General features: G+C 40.4%; 1 protein-coding gene across 8 annotated transcripts in view; it reads right to left on the bottom strand.

Annotated features, from left to right (window-relative positions):
* CAST (calpastatin) overlaps positions 1–18,538 on the bottom strand; it is a 131,887-nt gene that overhangs the window by 44,547 nt on the left and 68,802 nt on the right. For 5 of the 8 annotated variants that reach the window (XM_044948531.2, XM_025292205.3, XM_044948527.2 and 2 more), the window contains 5 exons: positions 9,987–10,046; positions 4,015–4,080; positions 3,246–3,287; positions 1,813–1,869; positions 1,301–1,414 (listed from right to left, as the gene is read on the bottom strand). In XM_044948531.2, the coding sequence (XP_044804466.2) occupies positions 1,301–1,414; positions 1,813–1,869; positions 3,246–3,287; positions 4,015–4,080; positions 9,987–10,046 (339 nt within the window). The remainder of the gene's footprint in view (positions 1–1,300; positions 1,415–1,812; positions 1,870–3,245; positions 3,288–4,014; positions 4,081–9,986; positions 10,047–18,538) is intronic. The other 3 variants (XM_044948530.2, XM_044948529.2, XM_044948533.2) reach the window with 1 other exon arrangement.

Genomic DNA, 18,538 nt, shown 5'->3' on the forward strand with positions numbered 1-18,538 from the left:
CTAGCTTCTGCTGGACATGATGCAAGGCGGGGCACACAGAGCTGGACTCCAGAGCTTACAGAGACCACGCGGGTGAAATGGGCCGGGGAGGTTCACACCAGGCTGTAAGGACGCCAGTCAGGTGTTGCCATGGGGGTCCACTGCTGCCAGCGATTCCAGTTTTTCAAGAGAAGCTAGAAATTGGCATTTTATGTCAACTATTCTGACTGTAATTGTTAGCAGCTAATTAAAATTCATTTTAATTACAGTAAGCCAAATAAAATACACAGGTGGCTGCAGTCGGTGGGCCACACGGCAATCCTGATACAAGGCATATTGTTGTATACAAGATATATGGTCTTCCAAGGGCTCATAATGAAAAAGTTCTTCTCATAGATGTTTATTCTTCTTATATATGACTCCTGTTAGTTCTGGAAATACAGAATATATTTCTGATTTTTTTGGCTCTGTAAGTTGATGTCTCCAGTAAGAGCCATAAAACTCTAAGACCTCCAGGTAAGGAGCAGATCACGCAGGGCATCTGAATTCCCACAGCCCATAAGAGAGGGCTTCCCTCATAGCTCAGTCGGTAAATCATCTACCTGAAATGCAGGAGACCTAGATTCAATCCCTGGGTTGGGAAGATCCCCTAGAGAAGGAAACGGTGACCCACTCCAGTATTCTGGCCTCGAGAATCCCATGGACAGAGGAGCCTGGTGGGCTACAGCAAGCGTCAGACATGACTTGACAACTAAACTGCCATGAGAAGAGGGGTGCAGGAGGGAGCCTCAACTCCCAGCTTCCTCTCTGTAAGACACCGGAGCCTGCTCCCTGAAGGTCACAACTGAGTACTGCTGGGCAGTGACAGGGCATGACGGAACATGCCCCAGACCCGTCTGATGCCCTCCTCAGGCCTTACATAGTCCCAGGTGCCCTCAAGGCTATTTGCAACACCAGGGAAGTGACGGCATCAAATCTTGACTATACTAGATACATTTGGCATAGCTCCGAAGAGTCACCTACGCACATCAGTGTAGGTAGAGGATCTGTATCTTATTCCCTAGCTGACATAAGCGTTTTCCCATCTATCCGTCTGGTAAAGCATCTGCCTGCAATGCAGGAGACCTGGGTTCACTCCCTGGGTCGGGAAGATCCCCTGGAGAAGGAAATGGCAACCCACTCCTGCACTCTTGCCTGGAAAATTCCATGGACAGAGGAACCTGGTAGGTTCCTAGGGGAACCATGGGGTCTCAAAGAGTTGGACACGATTGAGAGACTTCATTTTCTTTCTTTCTTTCATCTATCTGTCTGCTTTATTTACCTTTGGTTTTGTTGATTTCTCTGATGGTGGCTGCTCGCTTGATTTGGAAACAGCTTTTTCCTTAGGCGCATGCTTGCTTTCTGTATCTGAGGAGTGCTTGGGTAGGCTTTTTGGCTGAAAACACGCACACACCCCATGGGGTTAACAATATGACACATATTGCTACTTTTCTCTGAGGAGTAGAAAGCAATTCATAACACTTGTGTTTTATGTAGTCAATTGTGAGAATTTAAATTAGTATGATATACCTGTGACAAATTTCACTTTGGGTACAAAATTTGAAACAATGCAATTCCTTCCGTCCCAAATTCAGCAAGAATCACACAAGCAAATTGCAATACCTGCTGATGCCACACAGAGGTGCCATTTTAACAGAAAAACAAATAACTGCCATTCTAGGTAGGACTTAAGTGTTGAAAGATGAGAGTTCAGAATTTTATCCTTCACAAAAATAAGGAAAAAAAAAAAAAGGCTTCATCTTATGATATCAAGTCCTAATAATGATCACTTACCTCTGTGTGTTCCTTTGGCTTTACTTCTTGGGTTTTTTTCTCATGAACCACAGATGGCTGTCAATTTCAAAAGATAAAATTGCAATTACATTCTAGGCCATTGTTTTTGTATTTTGCAAATAAGCTCAGAAATAAAGATCCCAATTAGACCATTCTGCCTCTCTTGGGAAAGGCCCAGTGAGAGAAGTGGCTGTTGGTGTCTGGTTGATAATAATCCTACCAACAGTCTGAAAACTATAATTATTAAAAAAACAATGGAGAATGTAGTATTTCATCTGGAATGATTTTTCACATAGGTATGTATGTACATTATAGGCTGTTTTTCACAATTCATGTAGGTCATTTGGTAACTGCAAGTCCATCCACAGAAACATCAAAAAGATTACTCTGAACACTGAGTTTGTTTATAGGGGGATCCTACTCTAGAAATTAAAATTAATTAAAAAAAAAAACTCCTTTTATAGGAGATGAACACTATATTTTTTTCAGTTAAATGATTTATGTGATATTTTCTGTGTTACAAGTAGAGAGGACAGGTATCACCAGAAACCCAATTCTCTTGACGCTGGGTAACCAAAAACATTTAAATTTGGAATAGAAGACAACTTCCACCAGCTGCTGAATTATACGTCTATAGGGGTCACCAAGAGGTCTTACACAGATTCACATAAGCTTCATCTTTTACCCAGATGACCCTGGCGCCCCGACCCCTGCCTGCACTTAAAGTACTCCAGCCCAAACCACGTTTGTGCTTTCCGACAGGAAACCTTGCGATCATGAGTAACTGCTCGAGTGTGCTTGAGAGAAGGAACGCACAGCACCTTTCAGAAGAGAGACGCTTGCCCCACCTGCAGACATTCCGGGGTCCGTCTCCACACAGACGGGAATCGGCTTTCAATCTAGACAGCCATGCATCAGGAAAGAAAGGGAAGCCGTTCCCAAGGGCAAGTGAGAGCTGTATCCTGAGCAACTGATAACTAGTCCACCAAGGGAGGTGAGACCACCACGGTAAACCCAGGGCCTCTGAGGAGAGGCTGTCATCTTTAGTTATCTAGGTGCCGGGTTCAATAGACACCTTTATTCTCCATGTCTCATCATTAACCAGATACTCATTACCCTTTGTCTCTTGTCCTTTGTTCCTGTTTTTTTTTTTTCTTTTTAATTACTTCAGCTATAACGAAGACCTAGATTTGAACAAAATGCTTTCTGAAGTAAACTGTTTTCATTTATAAAATATTATTCATCTTAACAATATATATATAGATAACATTATAATTATTTTATATACACTCTATATAATCATGTTCAAAAGGGTAATCCAAAATTAGTTAGCTGACAATTTTTTTACCATTCAGTAACCAATGTAGAAAATTAGCTATTCATTATTATTTTAAAGAACCCCAATAATTCATTAGTGGACTTAAATCATTTACCTTAGATGATGGTGGCTTCTTCTCAGGTTCTGTTTTTACAGCCTAAATGCAAAAGAAAGAAAAAGAAGGGAAGGAAAAATAAACAGAGTTTATAAAGTTTATCATATATTTTCTTCAACTAAGGGAGCTAAAAGATAAGTTTTATGTATTTATCAATGTAAGTGTTGTGAGTTAAGATTATTATGCTTTTCTTGGAATTGTAACTGCTATTTATGTGGCCATGCCACATGGCTTCTGGGATCCTGGTTCCCCAACCAGGGGTCAAATTTGTGTCCCCTCCAGGGGAAGCAGAGAGTCCTAACCACTGGACTGCCAGGGAATTCCCAGAATTGCAATTCTTTAGATAGAAGCACATCAATTAACAGTCTGCTCTTACGACTGAGATGGCAATCTGCATCTTACTTCTGCATGTATTACAGATATGTAGAGATTTATTACCATGAACATTGTAGCTAACACATAAATGAAAATAAAAACCCTCATCCCTCAAAGCCATTAACATGTTTGACCTCTTTATGAGTGGAATATTCAGCACTGGTTTCAGCTGATGAGGTAGAAGAATGGGATGCTGACAGTGTTGAGAACATAGGAAGCAGTGAAGTTTGTTTTTAGTGCCAGAATGTGAGTGATGGGTAACTAAGCCTACTAGAATTCTGTGATGGGCCAAAGCGTTACAGAAGATGGTGAACTGAAATTATTAGCTCGTGCTGGGCAGCTGCAGTGACCATTAGTAAACATACGTGTTCCCTGGTACAATGAACCACATCACCTGTTTTTTGTGTCTTTTCTTGTTAGGAGAATGCGGTCCTTCCAGCTGTTTGCTGCCTGGAATAGCCTAATATAAGAGCACAGCCCCACGTGTGACTTTATTTTATCTGACAGTCAAGTAAGCAACATGAATTAACAGAGCTAAAGGTTTTATCAAAAGTTTTCTGAAATGCTGTCTGCACAATATTACGACGGTTTGATCAAACAATGCATAGATTCTTTATTGCACAATAAAAATCTAGTGATCAAATCTAAAGTTTGAGGAATGCTTCTGAAGAGCTGGCTCTGATTCAGGTTCTTTAGTGGAGTATTTGACAGTTTCACCCAATCCAAAGTTACCTGTGTTAAAAAGACAATTCCTTAAGTGCATACATCCCTTCTCCATATAGGGAGGAGATGAAAACAAGAATAAAACTTGATGAAACAGTTTATGAACTTCTCAAAAGAAGAGATTAAAAATGAAGCCTGATGCTTCCTGCTATTTCTTTCCTTTTTATGTGCTTGGTGGTATCAGCACAAACTTCTATATTTTACTATATTATCTGAAGACACTGATTAAAACTCCTCTTAATTAATCAGGTCTTATGCTTCAGTAATGAAGGTACATGTGCTCTTCACGTAACAAACCCTTTTATGCCAGCACACATTGCTTTGGGAAGGAAACAAAGTTCATGAACAAAGAAATGTTTTTAAAATTTAAAATTTTGGTTCCTTTCAAACTGGATCCTTGTTAATGTGTTTCTATACTTGCAACACTGCTTTTTTTAGTTTATGCAAATGTAATCTATTAAATGATTAACAAGGAAAATAAGCCAGCTGGTACTGTAGTGGTTTGAGTCTATCAATAGCTTCTAATTTATAATCTGACGTTATGGCAATATTTTGCATGGAAGAACTCTACAATACAATTAAGAATGTATAATCACAAGAAAGAATGTATAATCACAGAATCAAGCAGCTTCTAATGAAATATACATTTTAATCAGTAATCACTAACACATCTCTTTAGTTTATTTTTGGTGGCAGTGAGGCTGATGAACACAGTAACCATGACAATAATAACTAACGCTTATTGATAGCCCCTCAGTACAAGGGACTGTTCTAAACTCTCTGAGTCCTTACAATATTCCTATAAGAAAGGTATGGTGAGTATCATTATTATCATCACCACCATCATCCCCATTTCATGACACAACGAATCACTTTGCTGTACACCTGAAACTAACACATTGTCAATCAACTGTACGCTAACATAAAATAAAAATTAAGTTCAATTAAGTTTAAAATTAAGTTAGGAGGAGTTTTCCAATATCATAGCCAGTACGGAACCAGGAATAAAAGCCAAGCCATCGGGCTCCAGTGTCCACTCTACAGAATCTCTAAGGGATCTCCCCTAATTAACAATGATCTGACCTTTCACCCTACACACAGCAGTGTGCCTATCAAGTGTGAGGGACAAGAGAGAGAACTGAGACCCAGACATACTGCCTCCAGCTAGACGAACTTTCATTTTAAAGGTGCCGAACATGACACAGATTTGATACAGGCTTTACCTTGCATTAACACCTTTTCTCTAAAAGCTCAAAATATTTAAAGAAATATGCTCATACAATTTGCAAAAATCCCCAAGAGGAGGCTAGAATAAATGTTATAAGCCAAATATCAGAAGTATACGAAGGGAGGTGGAGACAGATGGTGGAGTGGGAGGACATGAGCTCTCATGGACACACTAAAATCACAAGTAACCACTGAACAGCCAGCAACAGAAATCAAACACCAGCAGCCACAAAAAACTAAACAAATATCACAATCAAATTGGCAAAAATTAAAGACAAGGAGAAAATATTAAAAGCATCAAGGGAAAAACAAAATGGGCATGGAGGGAACATACCCCAAAATAAAAAGGGCCATATATGACAAACCTACAGCTAACAACACACTCAACAGTGAAAAGCTGAAAGCAATTCCTCTAATATGAGGAACACTACAAAGATGTTCACTCTTACCACTTTTATTAAACATAGTTTTGGAAGTCTAAGACATGGAAATCGGAGAAGAAAAAGAAATAAAAAGAATACAAATTGGAAAAGAAGACCTAAAAATGCCCTTGTTTGCAGGTGACACGATACTATATGTAGAAAATCCAAAAGATGCTTCCAGAAAACTACTGGAGCTCAGCAATGAATCTGGTAAAGTTGCAGGATACAAAATCAGCACAGAGAAAACTGTTGCATTTCAAGACGTCAATGATAAAAGATCAGGAGAACTTGAGCAAACAATCCCATGTACCATCACATCAAAAAGAATAAAATACTTAGGAATAAACCTACTTCACGAGGCAAAAGACCTGTACTCCAAAAACTGTAAGACACTCATGAAAGAAACTGAGGATGACATAAACAAATGGGAAGATACACCACGTTCTTGCATTGGAAGAATCAATATTGTCAAAATGACGTTACTACCCAAGGCCATCTACAGACTCAATGAAATCTCTACAAAATAACGGCATTTTTCACAGACCTAGAACAAAAAATTTTAAAACCTGTATGGAGAAACAAAAGACCCCAAACAGCCAAAGCAATCTAGAAAAAGAAAAATGGAGCTGGAGGAATTGGGCCCCCAGACTTCAGTCTATACTACAAAGCTACAGTCATCAAATAGCTATAAAAACAGAAATATATAAAAAGAGAAATACAAATCAACAGAATAGGATAGAAATTCTGGAAATAAACTCATGTACCTATGGTCAATTAATCTCAACAAAGGAGGCAAGACTATACCATGGAGAAAAGATAGTCTCCTCAAAAAGTGGTACCAGGACAATTGGACAGCTACGTGTGAAAGAATTAAGCTAGAAAATTCTGTAATATCATACAAAAAATTAACTCAAAATGGGCTGAAGACCCAAATACAAGACCAGATACTTGTATAAAACTCTCAGAGGAAAACATAGGCAGAACACATTTTGACATAAATCACAGCAATATATTTTTGGATCCATCTCCCAGAATAATGGGAGTAAAAATGAAAATAAACAAATGGGGCCTAATTAAAAGATTTCTCACATTAAAGAAAACCACAAACAAAATGAAAAGACAACCTACAGAATGGGAGAAAATGTTTGCTAATGATGTGACTGACAAGGGATTAATATCCAAAATTTAAAAACAGCTCATGCAACTCAATAGTAAAAAAAAAAAGTTATAAAATGGGAAGACCTAAATAGCCATTTCTCTAAAGAAGACACACAAATGGGCCAAGAGGAACATCAAAAGATGTGCAACATCACTAATTACTAGAGAAATGCAAATGGAAACTAAAATGAGATATCACCTAACACCAGTCAGAATGGCCATCATAAAAAGATCTACAAACACTAAATGCTAGAGAGGGTGTGAGAAAGGGAACCCTCCCATACTGTTGGTGGGAATGTTAAATTGGTACAGCCACGATGGAGAACAGTATGGAGGTTCCTTAGAAAACTAAGCAAAGAACTACCGTAAGATCAAGTAATCCCACTCCTGGCGACAGGTCCAGAGAAAACCATTGTTCAGAAGGATACGTGTATTCCAATGTTCACTGAAGCACTGCTTACAATAGCCAACACATGGAAGCAACCTATGTGTCTATCAACAGATGACTGGATTAAAAAAAAAAAAATATATATATATATATGAATATTACTCAGCCATTAAAAAGAATGAAATGATGCCATTTGTGGCAGCATGGATAGACCTGGAGATTATTGGGCTAAGTGAACTAATTCAGACACAGAAAGACAAATAGCATGGTATCTCTTACATGGGGAATCTTAAAAAAAATGATACAAAAGAACTTATTTACAAAACAGAAACAGAAAAGAAGCTTATGGTTATTAAAGGGGAAAGGAGGGGGGATAAACTGGGAGTTTGGGACTGACATATACACACTAGTATTTAACATAGATAACCAACAAGGATCTTCTGTATAGTACAGGGAACTCTACTCAATATTCTGCAATAAATGGAAAAAGTATGCACACCACAAACTAACACAACACTGTAAATCAACTGTGGGTATGGGTGCTCGGTCGCTCAGTTGTGTCTGACTCTTTGCGACCCCAAGGACTGCAGCCCACCAGGCTCCTCTGTGGGATTATCCCTCTTTGTGGGATTATCCAGGCAAGAATACTGGAGTGGGTTGCCATTTCCTCCTCCAGGGCATCTTCCTGACCCAAGGATCAAGCCTACAGCTCCTGCATTGGGAGGCAGATTCTTTACCACTGAGTCACCTGGGAAGCCTACTACAATATAAAATAAAAATTAAATTAATTAAAATTAAAAAAAAATTAAAGAAGCACATGAAGATAAGATGATTAATGAGAACAGTATGACTGAAATCCACCAAGGACAGAAAATTAAGGCCAAGAGTGGTTTTGAGTCATCCACTGGCACATCTTAGTTTTGTTCCTCCCTCTCTTCCCTCTCCTACTTTCCTCCCTCTCTTCCCTCAGTCCACATCTGTAGGAGTGCCAAGAATTCTCATGATTCACGCTCAGCAATGGCTGAACCATTTGCTGACATTTACTCTGGAAAACAGGACACACTTGAAATAAGCATCGGCCCTTAAGCTGAGAGTCAGCAGGGATGAATTATAATGAGGCATTGTGTCAAATGTGAACCAAAATAATAAAAAAAGGAAATCCCATATTTCTGACTCTCTTTTTTACGTCCTTACTTTAATTTTCACAGACTCTAAGTTCAATGAGAATTTTTCGGGGGCAGGGGCTAAATTTTTTCTATAGTCTTAAGATCATTTTAAAGATCAGATTTTCTGATACTTTTTAAGATTAAGCTTGGTATAAATAAGTAGTGACACCTAATAGGTGGTTAATCACGAATCAGATAACACGTATTTTAAAAAAATTAAGAAATTAATTACTAAATAAAAACATAATTTTACATTTAAAAATAAAAATGAGTGCTAAATGACATTGGATAAGGGCTTAGAGTTTGGCAGTGTGTTTTAAGATATTTGCAATCTCCTTTAAATACAGTTCAACATGATGCCACAGGATTACTAAACAGTACTACATTATGGTGCCAGTATTAAATTATGGCATAGGATTCTACTTGGAACAGTAAAGTAACAAGGAAAACACAAAGCAAAAGTGTGTTGGTAATTTTAAACAAGGGCAATTTGATAATAATGGAGCTGGGGTAGCTCCTACAGGCACTGAAGAATATTAGCTCATAAGAATTAGTTGAGAGCATCTTGAAAAATGCTTCCTCTTTAATCTTCCATCTTAGAACATTCCCGAGAAACTCAGTTCGAGTCACGTAAGTCGGTGAGAGGGTTAGGTCACTCAGCCAACTCTTTAGAAACAGGCTTATTATTCTATGTGGCAATCCCACTGTAGGCCATTCTTTTATTTCTAATTCTGAAATTCCAAGAAATTATCAGAATACACCCCAAGAGCTCAACAACGGTTTATCAATAAGATGGTGACCCACATGACTCAAATGTCAGGAAAAAACTTCAGAAAGCATCTGAAGTAACCAGAGTCTATGTCACTTCTTTCTATGTTCATTTAGTGTAAACTTTCTCATTCTTGGATTTCGTTTTAAATGGTTAGGATAATAAAACCGTTTTAGTAAGAAATTAAGAATTTATATTTCTATCTATATCCTGATAAATGTACTTAGAGAAATTATCTTACAATTTAAAAAACTCAAGGCTAGAACCAAAAGAACTCATGGACTACACTTTTCTAGATATTCTAAAATCACGTATAAGTATATAGATGGTGTTTGAGGCAAATACTGAAAGGAAAGCTGAGTTTTCAAAGAACCTCATTAATTAAGAAGAAAATATTTACTTCCATAGTGTAAGTCTCCTAGGACACACAAGCTATCTGTCAAAGTATCTATTCATTTTGCTTTATAAAATGAAGGGCTTTCACCCAAGTTGACCCTTGAAGACTCTCCATACCTTGGCTTCTGTGGGATTCATACTGGAAGACTTGCTGGCTGATGCAGAGGAAGCAGTTACCTAGAAAGAAAAGAAACAGGAAGCTTGAGTCTAGTTAACCTAACCCTGCTTTGTCCTCCACCTCCTTTTAACCACGGCAGTGTAGTAGCGTTAGTCACTCAATCCAGGCCGACTCTTTGCAACCTCATGAACTGTAGCCTGCCAGGTTTCTCTGTCAATGGAATTCTCCAGGCAAGAATACTGGAGTAAGTTGCCATTCCCTTCTCTAGGGGATCTTCCCGATCCAGGGATGGAAGCCGGGTCTCCTGCATTGCAGGCATCTTCTTTACTGAATGAGTCATGGTGGAAGTCCCTTTTAACCATACTTACTTTTAACTCTTTACCTTGGTTTTATCTCATCTAGAGATCTTCATGATCAAGATAATCACGATGGTGTGATCACTCACCTAGAGTCAGACATCATGGAATGTGAAGTCAAGTGGGCCTTGGAAAGCATCACTATGAACAAAGCTAGTGGAGGTGATGGAATTCCAGTTGAACTATTTCAAATCCTGAAAGATGATGCTGCGAAAGTGCTGCACTCAATATGCCAGCAAATCTGGAAAACTCAGCAGTGGCCACAGGACTGGAAAAGGTCCGTTTTCATTCCAATCTCAAAGAAAGGCAGTGCCAAAGAATGCTCAAACTACCGCACAATTGCACTCATCTTACACACTAGTAAAGTAATGCTCAAAATTCTCCAACCCAGGTTTCAGCAATACATGAATCATGAACTTCCAGATGTTCAAGCTGGTTTTAGAAAAGTCAGAGGAACCAGAGATCAAATTGCCAACATCTGCTGGATCACTGAAAAAGAAAGAGAATTCCAGAAAAACACCTATTTCTGCTTTATTGACTATGTCAAAGCCTTTGACTATGTGGATCACAATAAACTGTGGAAAATTCTGAAAGAGATGGGAATACCAGACCACCTGACCTGCTTCTTGAGAAACCTATATGCAGGTTAGGAAGCAACAGTTAGAACTGGACATGGAGCAACAGACACGCTCCAAATAGAAAAGGAGCACATCAAGGCTGTATATCCTCACCCTGTTTATTTAACTTCTATGCAGAGTACATCATGAGAAACACTGGGCTGGAAGAAGCACAAGCTGGAATCAAGATTGCCGGGAGAAATATCAGTAACTTCAGATATGCAGATGACACCACCCTTATGGCAGAAAGTGAAGAGGAACTCAAAAGCCTCTTGATGAAAGTGAAAGAGGAGAGTGAAAAAGTTGGCTTAAAACTCAATATTCAGAAAAATAAGATCATGGCATATTGTCCCATCACTTCATGGGAAATAGATGGAGAAACAGTGGAAACAGTGTCAGACTTTATTTTTTGGGGTTCCAAAATCACTGCAGATGGTGATTGCAGCTGTGAAATTAAAAGATGCTTACTCCTTGGAAGGAAAGTTATGACCAACCTAGATGGCATATTGAACAGCAGAGACATTACTTTGCCAACAAAGGTCTGTCTAGTCCAGGCTATGGTTTTTCCTGTGGTCATGTATGGATGTGAGAGTTGGACTGTGAAGAAGGCTGAGTGCCAAAAAATTGATGCTTTTGAACTGTGGTGTTGGAGAAGACTCTTGAGAGTCCCTTGGACTGCAAGGAGATTCAACCAGTCCATTCTAAAGGAGATCAGTCCTGGATGTTCTTTGGAAGGAATGATGCTGAAGCTGAAACTCCAGTACTTTGGCCACCTCATGCGCAGAGTTGACTCATTGGAAAAGACTCTGATGCTGGGAGGGATTGGGGGCAGGAGGAGAAGGGGACGACAGAGGATGAGATGGCTGGATGGCTTCACCGACTCGATGGATGTGAGGTTGAGTGAACTCCGGCAGTTGGTGATGGACAGGGAGGCCTGGCGTGCTGCGATTCATGGGGTCACAAAGAGTCAGACATGACTGAGCGACTGAACTGAACTGAACTGAACTGAGAGTAACACTCCCATGAAAGTTCCGTACGTGGTGTTGTCCAGTGGGTAAAAACCTTTGTAATCACTCCAAATGGGTTCAAATTTTGGGTGTGCTACATAGTAAATAATCTTGGGCAAGCTACTTAAACTGTCTGATCTTGAGTTTCTGCTTGATTTTTCTTCCATAGGAAATAAAGACCTTCTAAGTCTATTGCTGCCTGGTAATTAAGTGCTCAATAACCTCAGATATGCAAATGACACCACCCTTATGGCAGAAAGCAAAGAGGAACCAAAGAGCCTCTTGATGAAAGTGGAGAGTGGCTTAGAACTCAACATTCAAAAAACTAAGAGCAAGGCATCCAGTTCCATCACTTCATGGCATACAGATGGGGAAACAATGGAAACAGTGACAGACTATTTTCTTGGGCTCCAAAATCACTGTGGACGGTGACTGCAGGCATGAAATTAAGACACTTGCTCCTTGGAAGAAAAGCTGACAAACCTAGTCAGCGTATTAAAGAGCAGAGACACTACTTTGCCAACAGGGTCCATCTAGTCAAAGCTATGGTTTTTCCAGTAGTCATGACGGATGTGAGAGCTGGACTATAAAGAAAGCTGAGCACCAAAGAATCGATGCTTTTGAACTGTGGTGTTGGAGAAGACTCTTGAGAGTCCCTTGGACTGCAAGGAGATCCAACCAGTCCATCCTAAAGGAAATCAGTCCTGAATATTCATTGGAAGGACTGATGCTGAAAATGAAGCTCCAATACTTTGGCTACCTGACGCGAAGAGCCAACTCATTGGAAAAGACCCTGATGCTGGAAAGATTGAGGGCGGGAGGAGAAGGGGACGACAGAGGATGAGATGATTGCGTGGCATTATTGACTCAATGGACATGAGTTTAAGTACGCTCCAGGAGTTGGTGATGGACAGGGAGGCCTGGTGTGCTGCCGTCCATGGGGTCGCAAAGAGTCAGATAAACTGAGCGACTGAACAACAACAACAAAATATCATTCTAATTTTTGTTTGTATTATTTTCAGAAGGAACATCGACTTGGAAACTTACAGAATTTTGTTCAAATGTCAGCTTTCCCCATTACTAGCTCTGTGACTTTGGGTCTTAACTTTTCCAAATATATAAAATGGAGCCTATAATACCTATTTTGCAGGGCTGCATGTATTTGAGATAATGTGGGTAAAATGCCTGCACATTCTAGGTGCTCATAAAATTGCCAGGGCATTATTTCTAAGGTATTATACCAGACAGAAGAGTAGGCACAGCTCTGGGACTCAATAGACTCAAGTAGATCAGAACTCGGAGAAGGCAATGGTACCCCACTCCAGTACTCTTGCCTGGAAAATCCCATGGGCAAAGGAGCCTGGAAGGCTGCAGTCCATGGGTCTCTAAGAGTCGGACACGACTGAGTGACTTCACTTTCACTTTTCACTTCCATGCATTGGAGAAGGAAATGGCAACCCACTCCAGTGTTCTTGCCTGGAGAATCCCAGGGATGGGGGAGCCTGGTGGGCTGCTGTCTATGGGGTCGCACAGAGTCAGACACAACTGAAGCAACTTAGCAGATCAGAACTGGAGGGCAAAACAGACTCCTCCCTGGAGGGCAAAAGGCGATAAACGGTAACTGAAACATTCAAGAAACCCCTTCCCTAGTGGTGTGGTATCAGTCCCTGCAATCTAATCACCCAAGCAGGACAACATGCATGGTACTGAGAACTATGTACTCTAGTACTTAACTTGTATTACACTGGCTAATATTAAACACACAATTACTATCTTGGAGAATTCCAACTCAGGCTCATCTAAACCTCCTTAATATATGAGTCCACTGGGTTTTAGAGTCCAGGGGTTCCATCTGGCACAGCTGCCTTCTTAAATAACTGGCTGTCTTTCTACCAACCAGTTCTCTACCAACAGCAACCGGAGCCCTGGGCCTGAGGGCTGGCCTGGAGCCACGTCCAAGGCTGAGTCCCCAGGCAGGATGCACCCATGCCTACTGGTCCCCAGTTCCCCTAGCTCGGACACACCACTCTCAAGGTGACCGCATGAGCCCACTGTAACCCATGGCCTATGAACACAATCACTTCTCCTACTGACCTCACTTAATGTTGAACAGAGTGGTGCTTACAGTTAAATTGCCACAATTGACAGATCAAAGCCCAAAGCTTTATTATACTGATTTTTCAAACACAGTTACATAAACTTAATTATTCCTGAGAACCCTTAGGCACCAACTGGGCACTCCCACTCCAAAGCACACGCATACACACACAGACACACACACACACACACACACATACACCTGGCCACTGTGGCAGGCACGCACGGTCTCTCTTACCTTCCCTTCAGGATAAAGAACTGGAGGATGTACCAAAGTAGATTTTCCCCCATCAAACTAGCAAATAAATATGTGAATATTTAGTTTTCCGTGAGAATTTTTTTTAATATGTGGGAATTAACATATCCTTTTGGCTTCCCCGGTGGCTCAGTGGTAAAGAATCTGCCTGCCAATGCAGAAGACGAGGGTTTGATCCCTGGGTCAGGAAGAGCCCCTGAAAAAGGAAATGGCAACCCACTCCAGTATTCTTTCCTGGAGAATCCCATGGCCAGAGGGGCCTGGTGGGCTACAGTCCATGGGGTTGCAAAGAGTCGGACACGACTGAGCAACTAACAGTTTCACTTTCACTATCTATATATTAATGACTGTCCTTCCACAGGTACAATTGGTTGTACAAATTTCTATTCAAACTCAAGCTCCACTTAGCTATATCCCACTCCTTCAATGATTTCCCTCAGCCATCTAAAACCACCCAAGACCAAACACTCCACACAAAAGTGCTTTTTAAGCTGCAGATCTTCAGGTGAACAGTCACTTATTCTAAACATCCAAATTTATTAAAACATTCTTGCAATTTCATAGCCTTGGGTTTTCTAGTGTGCCTTACTGGTTTATTAAGCAATAGCTGGATGGGATCCTTAAATCCTAGAAAGGAGAAGACCTTCAAAGGCTCACCAAGAACAGTAAAATCTCTGTGGAATGCCTATAAATAAGCATGGAGCAGATTGTAATGGGAACTGAACTGCAGCCTTGGCTGCACCTGTTTTCAGCATAGATTCCTCTCTTAAAGTTTTATCCCACCCCTAGGGCATTAAATATTTTGAAACTAAAAGAGGAAAACCAATTCATGGGGGCTGGAAATGAAAATAACCCCACCCTGTTAAGGGCTGGTTCAACTCTGGCTAAATGTGGTGTGTTTAATTTTTATTCTATTTGTAAGACCAGAAACGTTTACTATCTGTTACCTCTACTGAGAGATTATATACACTTTCAATTTAAATATTCTATGTGGTTTGATTTTCTGATCATAGGTGTGGATAACTTAAAATTCAAAAATTTTGAAGCGTTAATCCATAATTCTTTGAAGAACCTTAGAAAAAAACTTTTAATATGGAGGTTTTAAACAGATGAGGAAAATGGTATCTCATAAAGATGAAGTAACCTGTCGAAGTTTTCCACAGTTCACTGGCTGCATAAACATTTATCCAGAACATAGTTTGTGATAAGTACATGTTAAATGATGGGAAACTGTCAGACATATCCCTGACCTTGTGCAAGTTACAGCCTGGTCAGAGATGATACTAATAGAACAATGACTTTAATCCCACTTCTGGGTATGCATCTGGATTAAATTATAATTCAAAACGAAACATGAGCCCCTGAGTTCACAGCAGCACTCTTTACAACAGGCAGACACAGAAACAACATATACACTCCACATCTTCTCCACCCATTCTTTTGTCGATGGACATTTAGGTTGTTTCCATGTATATGTATATATACATGTATAGAGAGAATGGAATATCACTTGGCCATAAAAAAGAATAAAATAATGACATTTACAGCAACATGGATGGACCCAGAGATTACCATGCTAAGTGAAGTAAGTCAGCAAGAGAAAGACAAACACTGTATGATACCACTTATATGTGGAATCTAAAATATGGCACAAATGAATGCCTCTATGAAACAGAAACAGACTCACATAGAGAACACTCTTGTGGTCACCCAGGAGGAGAGGGATGGGATCATCTGATGCAAACTATTATATACAGAATGGATAAACAACAAGGTCCTTCCCTGGTGGCCCAGATGGTAAAGAATCTGCCTGTGATGCAGGAGACCCAGGTTAGATCCCTGGGTTGGGAAGATCCCCTGGAGAAGGAAATGGCAACCCACTCCAATATTCTTGCCTGGAGAATTTCACAGAGTGGTCTTACAGGCTACAGTACTTGGGTTTGCAAAGAGTTGGACACAACAGAGTGACTAACACTTTTCTGTATAGCACAGGTAACTATATTCAACATCTTGTTATAAACCATAATGAAAAAGAATATGTATTGTTGGTGCTGTTCAGTTGCTCTTTCGTGTCTGATTCTTTGTGACCCCAAGAACTACAGCAAGCCAGGCTTCCCTGTCCCTCACTATCTCCCAGAGCTTGCTCAAACCCAATGTACATTGAGTCAGTGATGCCATCCAACCATCTCATCCTCTGCCATCTCCTTCTCCTCCTGCCCTCCATCTTTCCCAGCATCAGGGTCTTTTCCAATGAGTCAGCTCTTTGAATCAGGTGGCCAAAGGATTGGAACTTCAGTTTCAACATCAGTCCTTCCAATGAATATTCAGGATTAATTTCCTTTAGGATTGACTGGTTGGATTTCCTGGCAGTCCAAGGGACTCTCAAGAGTCTTCTCCAACATCACAGTTCAAAAGCATCGATTCTTTGGCGCTCAGCTTTCTTTCTGGTCCAACTCTCACATCCATACACAACTACTGGAAAAACCAAAGCTTTGACTATATGGACCTTTGTCGGCAAAGTGATGTCTCTGCAAGGAGATCCAACCAGCCCATTCTAAAGGAGATCAGTCCTGGGTGTTCTTTGGAAGGAATGATGCTAAAGCTGAAACTCCAGTACTTTGACCACCTCATGTGAAGAGTTGACTCATTGGAAAAGACTCTGATGCTGGGAGGGATTGGGGGCAGGAGGAGAAGGGGACGACAGAGGATGAGATGGCTCGATGGCATCACTGACTTGATGGACCTGAGTTTGGGTGAACTCCGGGAGTTGGTGATGGACAGGAAGGTCTGGCGTGCTGCAATTCATGGGGTCGCAAAGAGTTGGACATGACTGAGCGACTGAACTGAATTAGGTTTGTTGTATGTATACATATGTATAACTGAATAAACTTGCTGTACAGCAGAAATTAACACATTGTAAATCAACTACACTTCAATAAAATAAATTAAAAAAAGAATAATCACTTTAGTAACTACATGTGGTAAGTGCTATAAAGGAAAATCACAGGGTCCAATGAGAACACAGACTAAGGCAACCAGATCTAGCTGAGGAGACAGTTAGGACAGGTGAGGCTGAGGATGTAACAATTGACATGGAGACTGAAGGATAAGCGGGCATCACTCAGAGGTGGGAGGGCTCCTCTGAGCTGTCTGATTTCTAAACCACTGCCTCTGCTGCAGGATCTACCACCTAGTGGCTCCTGACATCAGGGGACATCCAGATTTAAAGCCATGCTAGTACTCAAATACCAAAATCTCTCTATGGGAGCAGGACTGTATATCAGACTAAAGTGCAGCCATAACCGTGCTCTCCCTCCTAAATGACCCAGGCAAATCTCTTGACATACATACAGAGTGTTATTATGTATAATCTTAAATTAATGTATAAATCACAGTAACAGCAGAGAAAAAGTAATTATTTTCCAACTACCCACTCAACAACTGTTTAAAAAGCAACGAGCCTGGGGCCGAGGATACACAATGAATAAGTCTCCATCACAGCTTTGAAAAAGTTCATAATAAACAGACAATAAGCAGTCTGCGCAACAGACATCAAGCAGGTTTAGTTACAGCTTAAATGCTCTAACAGGTATGGAGAAAATCCTATGGGACTGGACAAATGTTTTAGTTCTATGTCAGCTGCAGGCCCACCTGAAATAATCTTTACTGGGTTATCAAATACCATTAAAATGAGCAATTATTGATTAAAAAAAAAAGTGCAGCCATAAAAAATTAATGTTTACTCCTGCACTTACCCAGGTTGGCTTCTTATGTTCTGGCATTATTCAACAAAACCTCTTTAGATTTGTTCACCTGCTACAGTAAGAATTTTGGAAGTTTACTGCTGGAAATGATGAGAGATATGAAGGGGAGATGGTATGCTTTTCAGATCCTTCAGAAATAGAAATTGATTTATTTGTTCACATATATTTGGCAAAGGTCTCCCTGACTACAGCCGTTTAGTTCTCTCACCCATTTTGGCCACATGAGTCTTCCCACGTGTCACTCTCAAGCCTCCCTCTAAAGTAGATGCAGGGGCCATGACGTCTGTAAACCACTGTATCACACAGAAAGCCTTTCTCTTGCCTTTAAAGACCCCCAGTCTTCAATCCCAACCATCTCCCAGCACAGAATATCTCCTCCAGGCAGCCAGCCCCTCCCTTTCTCAGAGCACACCTCACTCATCTCTCCCTTTACATTTTTTTTTTTTTTTCCCAC

The sequence above is a fragment of the Bubalus bubalis genome, chromosome 9 (genome assembly GCF_019923935.1).
Source record: "Bubalus bubalis isolate 160015118507 breed Murrah chromosome 9, NDDB_SH_1, whole genome shotgun sequence".
Taxonomy (NCBI): domain Eukaryota; kingdom Metazoa; phylum Chordata; class Mammalia; order Artiodactyla; family Bovidae; genus Bubalus; species Bubalus bubalis.